The sequence below is a fragment of the Gymnoscopelus braueri genome, assembly GCF_963280865.1.
Source record: "Gymnoscopelus braueri genome assembly, chromosome: 19".
Lineage (NCBI taxonomy): Eukaryota > Metazoa > Chordata > Actinopteri > Myctophiformes > Myctophidae > Gymnoscopelus > Gymnoscopelus braueri.
In genome coordinates, this window is record NC_137621.1 from 965616 (window position 1) to 981001 (window position 15386).

Consider the following 15386-nt stretch of genomic DNA (forward strand, 5'->3'; position numbering starts at 1 on the left):
TAAACCTTCTATAGGTTCACTGTAGTGTTGTTACTGGTCCACCCATAAACCTTCTATAGGTTAACTGTAGTGTTGTTACTGGTCCACCCATAACCCTTCTATAGGTTCACTGTAGTGTTGTTACTGGCCCACCCATAAACCTTCTATAGGTTAACTGTAGTGTTACTGGTCCACCCATAAACCTTCTATAGGTTAACTGTAGTGTTACTGGTCCACCCATAAACCTTATATAGGTTAACTGTAGTGTTGTTACTGGTCCACCCATAAACCTTCTATAGGTTAACTGTAGTGTTACTGGCCCACCCATAAACCTTCTATAGGTTAACTGTAGTGTTACTGGTCCACCCATAAACCTTCTATAGGTTAACTGTAGTGTTGTTACTGGTCCACCCATAAACCTTCTATAGGTTCACTGTAGTGTTGTTACTGGCCCACCCATAAACCTTCTATAGGTTCACTGTAGTGTTGTTACTGGCCCACCCATAAACCTTCTATAGGTTCACTGTAGTGTTACTGGCCCACCCATAAACCTTCTATAGGTTCACTGTAGTGTTGTTACTGGTCCACCCATAAACCTTCTATAGGTTAACTGTAGTGTTGTTACTGGCCCACCCATAAACCTTCTATAGGTTCACTGTAGTGTTACTGGCCCACCCATAAACCTTCTATAGGTTCACTGTAGTGTTGTTACTGGCCCACCCATAAACCTTCTATAGGTTCACTGTAGTGTTACTGGCCCACCCATAAACCTTCTATATGTTAACTGTAGTGTTGTTACTGGCCCACCCATAAACCTTCTATATGTTAACTGTAGTGTTGTTACTGGCCCACCCATAAACCTTCTATAGGTTCACTGTAGTGTTACTGGCCCACCCATAAACCTTCTATATGTTAACTGTAGTGTTGTTACTGGCCCACCCATAAACCTTCTATAGGTTCACTGTAGTGTTACTGGTCCACCCATAAACCTTCTATAGGTTAACTGTAGTGTTACTGGTCCACCCATAAACCTTCTATAGGTTAACTGTAGTGTTACTGGCCCACCCATAAACCTTATATAGGTTAACTGTAGTGTTGTTACTGGCCCACCCATAAACCTTCTATAGGTTAACTGTAGTGTTACTGGCCCACCCATAAACCTTCTATAGGTTCACTGTAGTGTTACTGGCCCACCCATAAACCTTCTATAGGTTCACTGTAGTGTTGTTACTGGTCCACCCATAAACCTTCTATAGGTTAACTGTAGTGTTACTGGCCCACCCATAAACCTTCTATAGGTTAACTGTAGTGTTACTGGCCCACCCATAAACCTTCTATAGGTTCACTGTAGTGTTACTGGCCCACCCATAAACCTTCTATAGGTTCACTGTAGTGTTACTGGCCCACCCATAAACCTTCTATAGGTTAACTGTAGTGTTACTGGCCCACCCATAAACCTTCTATATGTTAACTGTAGTGTTGTTACTGGCCCACCCATAAACCTTCTATAGGTTAACTGTAGTGTTACTGGCCCACCCATAAACCTTCTATAGGTTCACTGTAGTGTTACTGGCCCACCCATAAACCTTCTATAGGTTCACTGTAGTGTTGTTACTGGCCCACCCATAAACCTTCTATAGGTTCACTGTAGTGTTACTGGCCCACCCATAAACCTTCTATAGGTTCACTGTAGTGTTACTGGCCCACCCATAAACCTTCTATAGGTTCACTGTAGTGTTACTGGCCCACCCATAAACCTTCTATAGGTTAACTACTGTTGTTATTGGCCCACCCATAAACCTTCTATAGGTTCACTGTAGTGTTACTGGTCCACCCATAAACCTTCTATAGGTTCACTGTAGTGTTACTGGCCCACCCATAAACCTTCTATAGGTTCACTGTAGTGTTGTTACTGGTCCACCCATAAACCTTCTATAGGTTCACTGTAGTGTTACTGGCCCACCCATAAACCTTCTATAGGTTCACTGTAGTGTTACTGGCCCACCCATAAACCTTCTATAGGTTAACTACTGTTGTTATTGGCCCACCCATAAACCTTCTATAGGTTCACTGTAGTGTTACTGGTCCACCCATAAACCTTCTATAGGTTAACTACTGTTGTTATTGGCCCACCCATAAACCTTCTATAGGTTCACTGTAGTGTTACTGGTCCACCCATAAACCTTCTATAGGTTCACTGTAGTGTTACTGGCCCACCCATAAACCTTCTATAGGTTCACTGTAGTGTTGTTACTGGCCCACCCATAAACCTTCTATAGGTTAACTGTAGTGTTACTGGCCCACCCATAAACCTTCTATAGGTTAACTGTAGTGTTACTGGCCCACCCATAAACCTTCTATAGGTTAACTGTAGTGTTGTTACTGGTCCACCCATAAACCTTCTATAGGTTAACTGTAGTGTTACTGGCCCACCCATAAACCTTCTATAGGTTAACTGTAGTGTTACTGGCCCACCCATAAACCTTCTATAGGTTAACTGTAGTGTTACTGGTCCACCCATAAACCTTCTATAGGTTAACTAGTGTTTGTGCTCCTCAGCGCTGGCCCACCCACACACCTTCTTCTGTCGTCTGGAGCTGGGCTCAGACCAGGAGGTTCCGGCGGCTCTAGAGCGCCACCTGGAGGTGGAGCTGGACATGCCGGCCACTACGGCCTCTGGAGCGGCTGTGAGGTCTCTGTCTGTGTCAGACAGACAGGATGTGAAGAGATGGATCACCTACACATCACACTACCACTACCAGGTATGTCTGTCTGTCTGTCTGTCTGTCTGTCTGTCTGTCTGTAAATGGTGCATTTATATAGCGCTTTTAACCAAAGCACTTTACATAGATTGTGCAATACATTCACACATTCACACACTGATGGAGGAGGAAACCATGCAAGGCACCAACCTGCTCATCAGGAGCAGTTAGGGGTTCAGTGTCTTGCTCAAGGACACTTCTACACTAACTCTGGAGGAGCCCAGGATAGAAGTGGGAATGTTGTATCCCGGGTAGGGCTAAATCCTGATGTTGTGGCTGTACTATTACTGTATAAGTTCAGATTTTTAAGTGTGGTGGAATTCACAAAGTCTTTGTTAAATTGCTTTAAAAAAACTTCTGTTGTGCTCTGCTCATATTATGACCAGCACACAACAGGTTAATATGCAGATGTCACTCCAGCTGACTCGTTAACAATGAACATAATTAGCAAAACTGACTTTAAACATACAGACTTCAATGACAGTGTGGCCTTACCATGCTTTACGTGAGCTTATGTTTCCACCTACTGGCCAAAGCCAGTCACTACATCTACATTGGGTAAAGTTCACAGCATTGTTGAAACCAAAATGAAATATTTACCATAGTCCTATATGTTATTATATACCATATTATATACCATATTATAGACCATGATAGTCCTATATGTTATTATAAACCATATCTGTCTGTCTACTGTAGAGCCTTAATCGGGCCTAAATATTTGAGCCCGGCTCAACCCAGCCCGACCCAAAGCCTGATACATAATTGACAAATTGGGCCCAGCCCAGCCCAGCCCATTTTTCTAAACAAGCTTAATTGCTGCATGCAGCCTGTTTTCTCATTAACACTAGCATGACTGAGGTTTCATTATCCCCCACACTGCCTGAAAAACGATCATTTTGATCCCCAAATCAGGCTATCCTATTGGCTACTGTCTCCCCTCTGTGCTCCAGACTAGTTCACACTTTCTCCCCCAAGCAGTGGGGGGTTCCATTGTCTTCTAAATAGCTATTAACATCTCAATCGCACTCTGCTGAGTCAGTGAGCTGAGCCCACATAATGTTGTTGTTGTAGGCAGGCAGAAACATTATAAAATAGTAATGTAGTATATATATATATATAAAATAGTATTATAAAATGTAATGGTAACTGCAGATTCTGTATGTAAAATCTTTATACAAAAGTGTATAAAACAGTGCGATCTGTAGCGTCACATTAAACTCTTCAGTGAAACATGGAGCTGAAGCCACTGTCTAATTACGTGACTATCTCCATTGTCCAAAACCAAAACACATGGATATCTCTTGACAAACCAATATTATATTATATAATATTCACATTATTGTCTGAGCGTAAAGCTCTCATTCTATCAGCTGTCCACGCTGACAGAAGCGTCTCCTCTGTCCCTCTCTGTCCCATGTCAGCGTAACAAGTGAACACATCGCTATGTTCCACAAATGTGCTCATTCCTGCTCTACTCCTGCGCTAAATATCTGATCTACAAACATAAAACAGTCGCTGGCTGACGAGCCCTCTGCTTGTAGATCGGATCTGTTGGCGCAGCATTGGGTTGCCAAATTTTGCGAGAGAAATAAGCAGTCAGGTCTATGAAAATGTTACTGCATGCGTTGTTGTGCCCTAAGAAAACAGTGAGGGATGAAACCATTGCATTGTAAATGGGGTTTATAGCCGAGGCTAATTTCCAACCCCAGTCCCTGGTTAGACCTTTCTATATAAATATTTACCTAATAAAAAATCTTTTACAAAAGGACATGCATGAAGCTCTAATCTAAACAAGTATGAAAAGATATTTATATCTGCAAAGTAACTAGTAATTAAGTTTTCAAATAATTGTAGTGGAGTAAAAGTACAAGATTTGCCTCTGAGCTGTAGTGGAGTAGAAAAGTATTACCATTATAATGTAATTATATATATAATTATAATAATAATAATAATAATAATAATAATAATAGAAAGACGTGAAAAACAAGCCCAAAGTCGCTTATAATAAGCAGACATGGCAACATAGACTCGTTGCGCAGCAGCGAGTCTGCTGTCTACGGGCCGCTCTGCGGGGGGTCTGGAGGTGTGAACTACTCTTCCATGGGGGAGAGAGGGGGAGAGCGGTCAATTTAGCCGAAATATAACGGCTGGGATGGTATATATGGTATATATTTCATATTTATAATACGTTTCAGAAAAGAAAAAAAAAACGGAGATGATTTGAAACAAATATTTAGGAAAAGTAATGAAAGGGGAACTTTCTCAGAGCTTCATGAGAGAAGATAATCCACTTTAAATTCTCAAAATCGGTCATATTGATGGCTTAGTCATGCAAGTGTTAAATGTTGGCAATTTGCTAAGAACAGGAGTCATTCTACCCTTTTACAACTGTCTTTATTTTTTTTTAAACTGCTTGGAGCAAATGGAGAGTTAACCTATGGAATTGGAGTGTGGATATTCAGTTAAACAGGGCTGCCCCTACTAACCGTTTTCAAAATAATATTCGGTTATTTTATTAAAATATTTTTAATTGAGATATTTAAGTTTTTTCCATATTGCTGTCATGTCTTCATAAAATGAAGCTTTTAACAAGTCAAATAAGCAGTAAAAAATTGTTTGGATTACTTGTTTGATGGGAAAGCGTTGCGTTGGAGAAATCACATCCAATATAAAGACCTGGATGTTAATCGCTCATGTTACCTCGTACTGCCTATTCTATACGTCATGTTATGGTTTAAACTTTAAGATCCATTCTATACGTCATGTTATGGTTTAAACTTTAAGATCTATTCTATACGTCATGTTATGGTTTAAACTTTAAGATCTATTCTATACGTCATGTTATGGTTTAAACTTTAAGATCCATTCTATATGTCATGTTATGGTTTAAACTTTAAGATCCATTCTATACGTCATGTTATGGTTTAAACTTTAAGATCCATTCTATACGTCATGTTATGGTTTAAACTTTAAGATCCATTCTATACGTCATGTTATGGTTTAAACTTTAAGATCTATTCTATACGTCATGTTATGGTTTAAACTTTAAGATCTATTCTATACGTCATGTTATGGTTAAAACTTTAAGATCTATTCTATATGTCATGTTATGGTTTAAACTTTAAGATCTATTCTATATGTCATGTTATGGTTTAAACTTTAAGATCTATTCTATATGTCATGTTATGGTTTAAACTTTAAGATCCATTCTATACGTCATGTTATGGTTTAAACTTTAAGATCTATTCTATATGTCATGTTATGGTTTAAACTTTAAGATCTATTCTATATGTCATGTTATGGTTTAAACTTTAAGATCTATTCTATACGTCATGTTATGGTTTAAACTTTAAGATCTATTCTCTATGTCATGTTATGGTTTAAACTTTAAGATCTATTCTATATGTCATGTTATGGTTTAAACTTTAGTCAGCTTCATTCAGACGGCTCTGACCTGTGCTGTGGCTGTAGTGACAGCTGATTGATTGACAGCTGATTGATTTGACATACCTCTGCGCTGTGCACTGGAATGATGTAATTCATTATTTGGGAGCAGGTGTGTAAGATTCCAATAGTATTAACAATTTAAATGGCTTTCATATAATCTTCTGGATCTGACTAATAGTTGCTTATCGTGAACACAATACGCTACAAATTAATTAATATAAAAATTTATTTGGATAAAAAAATATATATATATATTTTCGGGTCCCGTCTGGCTCGGGCTGAAATCTTAAACTCTAGTCTGCTGAATCTAATCTAATGTACATGTACCTGTCTGTCTGTCTGTCTATCTGTCTGTCTGTCTGTCTGTCTGTCTGTCTGTCTGTCTGTCTGTCTCTCAGGTTCCCATCGAGCAGAAGAGAGACGGCACCACAGCGAACTCACTGAATGCTGACCAGCCTAATGAGTGTGCACAGCAATAGACACACACTGCACGTGCACACCCACCAGCCCAGGGAGTGTGCACAGCAATAGACACACACTGCACGTGCACACCCACCAGCCCAGGGAGTGTGCACAGCAGTAGACGTGCACATACAGGACTGTCGGGACAACAGGCTCTGTGCATGGCAGCCATATTGGACAGAAACTGGGCCTCTTCCTTACTTCCTTCACAGGTTGTTACCAATGATACTAATGAAGGCTCTGTTCCATTTAGTGTAGCACAGTGGTTCTAATGAAGGCTCTGTTCCATTTAGTGTGTCACAGTGGTTCTAATGAAGGCTCTGTTCCATTTAGTGTACCACAGTGGTTCTCTAATCTTTTCAATGTCAAGGACCCTCCAATAGACGTATTTAATATCGCGTCAAATAAGAACTGTGTTCTAAAAATAAACAAATGACCCCGGCGGTTTGACTCTTATGGATATGAAGCATCAACTGACGGTGAGAAAACGATAATGTTACTTCCGCCAAATTTAATTTAATTTTCGCCAGAAACAGACTGTATCAAATATAAGTGACTGACTATCATAAACGATACAGAACCTCCTCCCTGACAATATCGCCGGGACAGTTTGTTTATTTTTTTTACCACAATTCTTATGTGAGACGATTCTAAGACGACCCAATGTTATTCTCCATAGAGACATTACTTTATGAACCTGGGGATGAACGAGTGACGTCAGGACTTCTGTACTCTATTAGTGTCATTGTAACAACCAGAATGGAACAGAGCCTTCATTAGTGTCATTGTAACAACCAGAATGGAACAGAGCCTTCATTAGTGTCATTGTAACAACCAGAATGGAACAGAGCCTTCATTAGTATCATTGTAACAACCAGAATGGAACAGAGCCTTCATTAGTGTCATTGTAACAACCAGAATGGAACAGAGCCTTCATTAGTGTCATTGTAACAACCAGAATGGAACAGAGCCTTCATTAGTATCATTGTAACAACCAGAATGGAACAGAGCCTTCATTAGTGTCATTGTAACAACCAGAATGGAACAGAGCCTTCATTAGTGTCATTGTAACAACCAGAATGGAACAGAGCCTTCATTAGTATCATTGTAACAACCAGAATGGAACAGAGCCTTCATTAGTGTCATTGTAACAACCAGAATGGAACAGAGCCTTCATTAGCATCATTGTAACAACCAGAATGGAACAGAGCCTTCATTAGTATCATTGTAACAACCAGAATGGAACAGAGCCTTCATTAGTATCATTGTAACAACCAGAATGGAACAGAGCCTTCATTAGTATCATTGTAACAACCAGAATGGAACAGAGCCTTCATTAGTATCATTGTAACAACCAGAATGGAACAGAGCCTTCATTAGTATCATTGTAACAACCAGAATGGAACAGAGCCTTCATTAGTATCATTGTAACAACCAGAATGGAACAGAGCCTTCATTAGTATCATTGTAACAACCAGAATGGAACAGAGCCTTCATTAGTGTCATTGGAACAACCTGTGAAGGAAGTAAGGAAGAGGCCCGGTTTCTTTCCAGTATGTCTGCTGTGCATAGAGCCTGTTAGACAGAGTCTCTGTTCTGGGCTGAACAGGAGAAGCGGAGAAGCAGGGAAATGGTTTAGTTTTTGCACTTTGTTTAAAACATGAACGTTTTGGACTTTGTTTTTATTTTGCTTTGTCATTTTTTTTACCCTTTTTTCAATTAATTGTTTTGCCAATTAATTCCTCCACACACCTGCCAGTGAGGAGCCTCCACTGGGAGGATCGTACTGTTTTGTCCTACTGACAAAGCAGCCAGTGAGGAGCCCCCACTGGGAGGATCGTACTGTCGTATCCTACTGACACACCAGCCATTGAGGAACCCCCACTGGGAGGATCGTACTGTTTTGTCCTACTGACACACCAGCCATTGAGGAGCCTCCACTCCTCTTTGTTTAAACTCTAGACGCTGGACAAAGCCTGATGGATGCTTCACGGAGGATTTGAACCCACGACCTCCACGGTGGTGATCAGGCTCTTTACCGCTGCACCGCCCGAGCCCCGAGACGTCAGACACGTTTAGGAGACGTGATTGGTGCGTTTGATGAGCAGAAGCTCGTTGATTGGTTGGTTGTGTTGCTCAGACTGATGACTAGAGGCCAATAATATATTTGTTTTTAACTCATTGGCCGCCATTATCGCATTAACGCGATCTAATAAATAGCGCGCTTGGCCGCCAGGATCGCGTTAATGCGATCTATGGTCTTTATTGATCTTTATGCTCTGATCACGCTATTCTGTTATGAATCAGGCTAAGTTTCAGGTTCCACTTACTTCAACCACCACTGCATCCGGTTCCATGACTTGGGTTCCGTTTTCGGTTTTACATTTTTCCCCCCAGTCATTTTCGACCATAATAGGGAAACAAATGGTTTTTCACACGCTATGAAAAACGATCGGAGACCTCCCCTCCTATAATCTATGGTCTGGGTGACGAACAGTCATCCCCGTTGTGTATCACAAAGTAATTTTCGCCGATAACAGAATCTGAGACATTTCACTTCCGGTTCATGTGTTTCACTGTGTGAGTGGGTCTGGGAGGGGGCGAGTGTGATCGAGAGGCGATCAAGCTTGGTATGTGCTGCACTCTAGTGGTGGAACGATCAAAACGATTCAAGTGTCAAGCCAGACTTTCTAGATGTGAATTAAATAACAAAATAACGAAACAAAAAAACACGAAAATCGCTGGCAAGGGCTGCTATGAACGAGGTTTTAACTCTGGCAGTCAATGAGTTAAGGGAGAATGTTTTTATTCCAGTGTTTCTGTCTCTAAGACAGAGATCTGTAACAACAGGTTTAGAGATCAAAGTGTCCTTAATACATCAAACACTGTGTTTATATTTATAAGACATTGTACGGTTTGTCACATCCAGTGTTGGGGGGGGGTAACTCATGTATTAATGCTGTTACTGTAATCTGATTACTAACGCCTTAGTTTTGTAATTAGAGTACTCGGTTACATAGTTACTATTTTCCAAAATAATGGCGTTACTTGGTAACGTTTCAGACCTGTTTTATATCTCTGTTCTTTCTGTTACCTCAAAGGAAAAGGAAAGGTTTCCTGATAAATGAACGAGCTCCTCTCTGTCAGCGGAGACTCGCACGGACCGATGTTACACGAAAATCGGTGACCGACGCCTTGCAGGCTGTGGCGATTGCTTAATCATTCTATTCAATGGGTCACCACTTTTGGTGTGACACAGGGCTGACGGTATTACCGCTCTTGTTTTTATTACATTAATGTGACATGGCAGAGGTTGAGAGAAGACAGACAGGTTTAGTACGCTCATAGAAGTATTCACATTATTGTTGTTTATACCAAACGTCCTCACAGAGGGGTTTAAATCGTCGGTAACGCAAAAGTAATCTAATAAATTACTTTTCTCAGAAGGTAATCCTGTAACTTAACAGAATACTTTTATAATGGCAGTAATCCTGTATCGTAACAAGTTACTTTTAGAAATAACGTTACCCAACACTGCTCACATCTCAACATAGGTCTGTTGTTCCCAGGAATGTTAACCCTTCGTTTACCTACACTCTTAAAGAAAAAAACAGGAAAGCATCTTTGTCATTTTAGATATTAGCTATAATCTAGCTATAATCTAGCTATAGCACATTGGTTGGCTATTCAAAAATAGCAGATCTACAAGCTCATAGCGTGTCACTTTGTGCCACTCTATGAGCTTGTAGATCTGCTATTTTTTTTTTTTTTTTTTTTGGTGAAAATGTGTGCACATCTTTGAATATATATTTTTTAAGAGAAAAGTCTTAAAGACTCAAATCTTTGCTCCTGGGGGTCCCTGGAACAAAATATTTTCAGATGGGGGTCCGTGGGACAAATACATATATTTGTGGGGGTCCTTGACATGAAAAGGTTTGAGCATCACTGATATAGAAACATGTTTTACATAAAACTGTTTTAGAAAACATTTATAGAATCAGCCTCAGGTCTTAAAGGGTTAAAGGTTCACTCTGTCTCTTTTGTCCGCCTGACATAACCAACAAGCTAACTTACAATGTAATAGATTACATGTAATAGACTACTGTGCAGATTTACTGTAAATCAATGTAATAGACTACTGTGCAGGTTTACTGTAAATCAAAGTGTTATTAAATGACTTTGTATTTGTTTTGTTTTTATAAACAAACCATTTATTGCATTTTTCATGTATTTTTGAGCAACGCTTCTGATGTCATCAAATCTAAATGTTTTCTGTCTGTCTGTCTGTCTGTCTGTCTGTCTGTCCTTTTCGTGCCCATATAAAGTCCTTCAGTTAAAGTGGAGTTATCATGTTCTCCCTGTGTCTCCTAGGGTAGGTATTTATTAGACATGTAACGATTCACTCAACTCAAACCATACGTTTTGAATCATGATTTGAGGTTCACAATACCATTTATCAAGATTTTTTAAACTACATTTATTTTCCAGACAAAAGACAAAACAAAAAATCTTACACAAATCCACTATTTTCTTTTCTTTTCTTATCTACTTATATAAAGGAGAAAGCTACTTCCGCCGCTGACGCCACACCCACTCCATGCATTTGGACCTCTCGCCGCTGACGCCACACCCACAGCATTGATCTGGACTAATTATAAACACACCAACTACACATGACGTCTCACCACAACACCAGCCACAACGTGCTGAATGTACGGGTGGCGTAGGGTACTTCTCATTGCTCACTACACATTTACCTCCACGGAACATAATTAATTCTACTCACCACATTACGACCACAACGGACGGGGAAACACTTTCGCACCGTTTACTGTGCGCACCACCTAACGCCGACGGCCACAGCCGAAGCAACACGAAGCGGCGGCCATTGAAATCTCTGCATCGCCACAACAACAACAACAGAAGCGCCCCGCTCTTGCTTACCTTTTTGTTCGACCCACGCCGTTGCTTTCACTTTAGTCATGTCTCTATCACACCACACTCACGGTAATATGTCCGTCATTCACGTGCCATGTACATCCCAAAGACAACCAACACCACGCAGCTGCTTTTGTAATCTCCCCACAACAAGAGACGACTCGGCATCTGGGTTGCCACGTCGGCAAAAGACAAGCAGCAGGTCAGTGTTGCCAGATGTGCGCCAGAAACAAGCAACCACCTTCATGAAAAAAAAAAAAAACAGCCGAAGGGGTCCGCCATGTTTCACGGGGGTCCGCGGGGGTCCCAACACTCCCAGGGGGTCCGGGGACCCCCAGGGGGTCCCTCATCTATTAAAAAAAAAATACATATATATATTTTTTAAACTTTTCTTTGGGAAATTTTTATCCCACGATTTTGGTACCCCAAAATAAGCGCGCCCTCACTAGAGCCCCCTGCGCGGCTAGCGGGCCGGGGGTCCCAACACTCCCAGGGGGTCCGGGGACCCCCAGGGGGTTATTTAAAAAATATATATATATTTTTTTTAAATATATATATATTTATATATATTTATTTAGTTTTACTTTTCTTTTGGAAAATTTTATCCCACGATATATAAAATAAGCGCGCCCTCACTAGAGCCCCGTGCGCGGCTAGCGGGCCGGGCACCCGTAGGGCGGCCGGACCTCTAGTTATATATATTTTTTATAATACTGTGTTTTCTCTTATCCTCTTTTCAATACAGTAGCAAACTCTTCATCAATTCTCTTACAAACATCCTGTATTTTCTTGCACATGTCAGTGACATCACTAACGAATCCTTGGTATCTTTATAACCAGCTTCTAACATAATGGCGTACGTCCGTGCTACTTCCGTGTTGCATAATAGTGACATCACTGTCGAATCCTTGGTATTATGATCCTAGCCTTTCAACGTGTCGGTGTTTACCAGCGCCGTCACTTTGTCTTTGTCACCGGCCCGGACCGCTTCCATCCAAAGTAGCCTGACAGCGCGTCGCGGGTTCGAGTCCCGATCCCGACGTCCTTTGCTGCTTGTCTCTCCCTATTTAATAAGGCAGAAAACGCCCCCCCCCCCCAAAAAAAAAATCTTACAAAAAAATAAATATATACTTTGTCACCATCATAGAATAATGTTCCTCTTCATGAAAGCACATTAAACTATTAAACTATTAAACTAGTTTATCAGGTAGAAACTTCATCTCCTCTTGTCCTCACGTAACCCTAACCTGACTCCGTCAGATGGAAGAAGCTTGCGTCACATTTGTTTCACAGGCTAACTTCCATCTGGGACCCACAGTGTGGTAGGGTTAGGGTTAGGGTTAGGGTTAGGGTTACTTTTACTGTAGTGGAGTAAATCTGACCATGAGTGTGTGTGTGTGTGTGTGTGTGTGTGTGTGTGTGTGTGTGTGTGTGTGTGTGTGTGTGTGTGTGTGTGTGTGTGTGTGTGTGTGTGTGTGTGTGTGTGTGTGTGTGTGTGTGTGTGTGTGTGTGTGTGTTTTCAATGTGTGCAGCGTAGGTTATGTCATGTGGTACCGCTGCTGCAGCTTGTGTGTATGTGGTTGATGGGGGGGCTGATTGGCCACAGACCCATAGAGTCAGGGTCCGCCCGTGTGCCACACGCTGTGAGCTTGTAGATCTGCTACTTTTGAAAAGCCAAAGTATAAAGTAGAGTTAAAGTGGTTAAACTGATTTTGATGCAGTGTTATGCATTGGTCTATACAGATACATAAATAAATAAACTTTTTAGAACTGTAGGCTATAAATATAGTAGTCAGGGGGTTGAAAAAGTGTGTGTGTGTGTGTGTGTGTGTGTGTGTGTGTGTGTGTGTGTGTGTGTGTGTGTGTGTGTGTGTGTGTGTGTGTGTGTGTGTGTGTGTGTGTGTGTGTGTGTGTGTGTGTGTGTGTGTGTGTGTGTGTGTGTGGTTAGCTCAGGCAGCAACAGTTTTTCACTTCCTCTCTCCTGTGGTATTGTGGACGTCAAACTCTACATCTAAATACTTTCAATACGGTCTTTTTTAATCATATTAAATAATAATTGGGCATAATTCATATTCATATTGAGCACTATATGTATAACTATATGGTTCATATTGTATTATAGGTGTGGTGTGTAGTCTGCCCTCCAAATATATGTTTTATTTAATAAAACTATATTTCTATAGTTATAGTGTGAACAGCCCTAATAGTCTAAGATGTTATTAGCCAATAAGGTTACAGAGAGTCTCATTTCATAGAATATGCCTCGTATTCAAATAAAAGCTGTTTATTCTGTGTTACTTTCTAGAGGAAGTCGGCTACAGCCTCCAACCTAGAGCAACTTCCTGTTACCAGTCATCAACAACAGGATGTGGTTTTATCTGCTGCAGTTCTGCACATTATGACACTTTGTTGTCTCCGCCAGGCCGAAGGCAAAGCCGAGACTGTTTTGCACCCTGTCTGTCTGTCCGTCTGTCCTTCAGTCTATGAGCAGCTAATCTCCGGCACCGTTGGATTGGTCGCAGATAAACTGACCACACACTCCCTGGATGCCAGAGCAGAACCTCTGCCCCAAATTTTCGGCCCGTCATAGCGCCACCCAGGAGGCCGATTTTTGCAAAACAATTTTTTTTATATTACTCCTACAGGTTTTGTCCAGACATCACAAATTGGTACACAGTATCGCTATAGTCATGAAAAGAAACAGGTCTTTCAGATATATATATATTTTGTAATTCAAATGTTTATTTGTTTTTCAATATGGTACAAAATGTAACAGATTTTTCATATTCCATCCTGATTGGCTAAGATTGGTTTCCAAAGTTTGCAGGAGAGCTCAGTTTTCACACCACACTCACGGTAATATGTCCGTCACGTGCCATGTACATCCCAAAGACAACATTGTCAACAATGCTAGAGTCTTCACGGAGAATCAACGTTGCCAGGTTGCTTACAAGTCGCTTACAATTATAATTACCTCATAATAATACCAACACCGCTAATCTATTGCCTCGCCACCATTTGCCACGATGTCACACAATACTTATTGCAACAATGTTATATCACAACATCATATACTATAATCATATGTATTATTATGGATATTACTAGAGGTTAGGGCCGCGTTTATATATCTTCTACATATATATGTTATATATTATTATACATATATATATATATATATCAATTACATATTAAAATAATTATTGCAATAAAATGTTATACCTTATAACATCTATCTATCTTATAATGTCATATGCTGTATTATAGTACATAACACATACTTACAGTCACATATAAATTATATCTATAATACAAACATACATACTATTATGACATATGAATACATACATATTTATATCTATTTTTACATATCTATAATATACACCTGAGTCATAAATGAGCCAGTATTCACAACGCCTCTTTGAAAGTAACAGAACCCCACGATCCGCCTCCCTTAAAAGAGACATAAATCCCATCTCTACTGCCCACTCTGTGCTGCAGCGACACGGACACAGAGACAGGGACACGGAGGGACCAACAAACACAAAGCCCTGCACATTATGACACCTTATTAATGTGATATATGTTTTTTTAATTTATATCAAGGACCCCAAAATTGATATCTATTTGCCCCCCCGCCTTTTGTGTGGTGAAAATGTTTGGAACATTTTCCAAATTATTTATTTTTAAAAATATTTATTTTTGGGTAATAGCTGATCTACAAGCACACTTTGCTGGGGACCCTCTGGAATCCCCTCAAGGACCCCTGGGAGTCCCCAGACCCCACTTTGAGAA

The 15386-nt window shown here is 40.5% G+C and overlaps 1 protein-coding gene and 1 long non-coding RNA gene across 2 annotated transcripts in view; both read left to right on the plus strand.

Annotated features, from left to right (window-relative positions):
- Positions 1–7510, plus strand: part of ston2 (stonin 2) — a 48577-nt gene extending 41067 nt beyond the window's left edge. The window contains exons 13-14 of the mRNA XM_080413469.1: positions 2539–2741; positions 6590–7510. Of these exons, the coding sequence (XP_080269595.1) occupies positions 2539–2741; positions 6590–6670 (284 nt within the window). The 3' untranslated portion in view covers positions 6671–7510. The remainder of the gene's footprint in view (positions 1–2538; positions 2742–6589) is intronic.
- Positions 7511–7845: 335 nt separating this feature from the next.
- LOC308075041 lies at positions 7846–10842 on the plus strand. The gene is made up of 2 exons (XR_013932152.1): positions 7846–8822; positions 9435–10842. It is a non-coding gene; the product is annotated as an uncharacterized lncRNA (long non-coding RNA).
- Positions 10843–15386: the final 4544 nt, after the last annotated feature.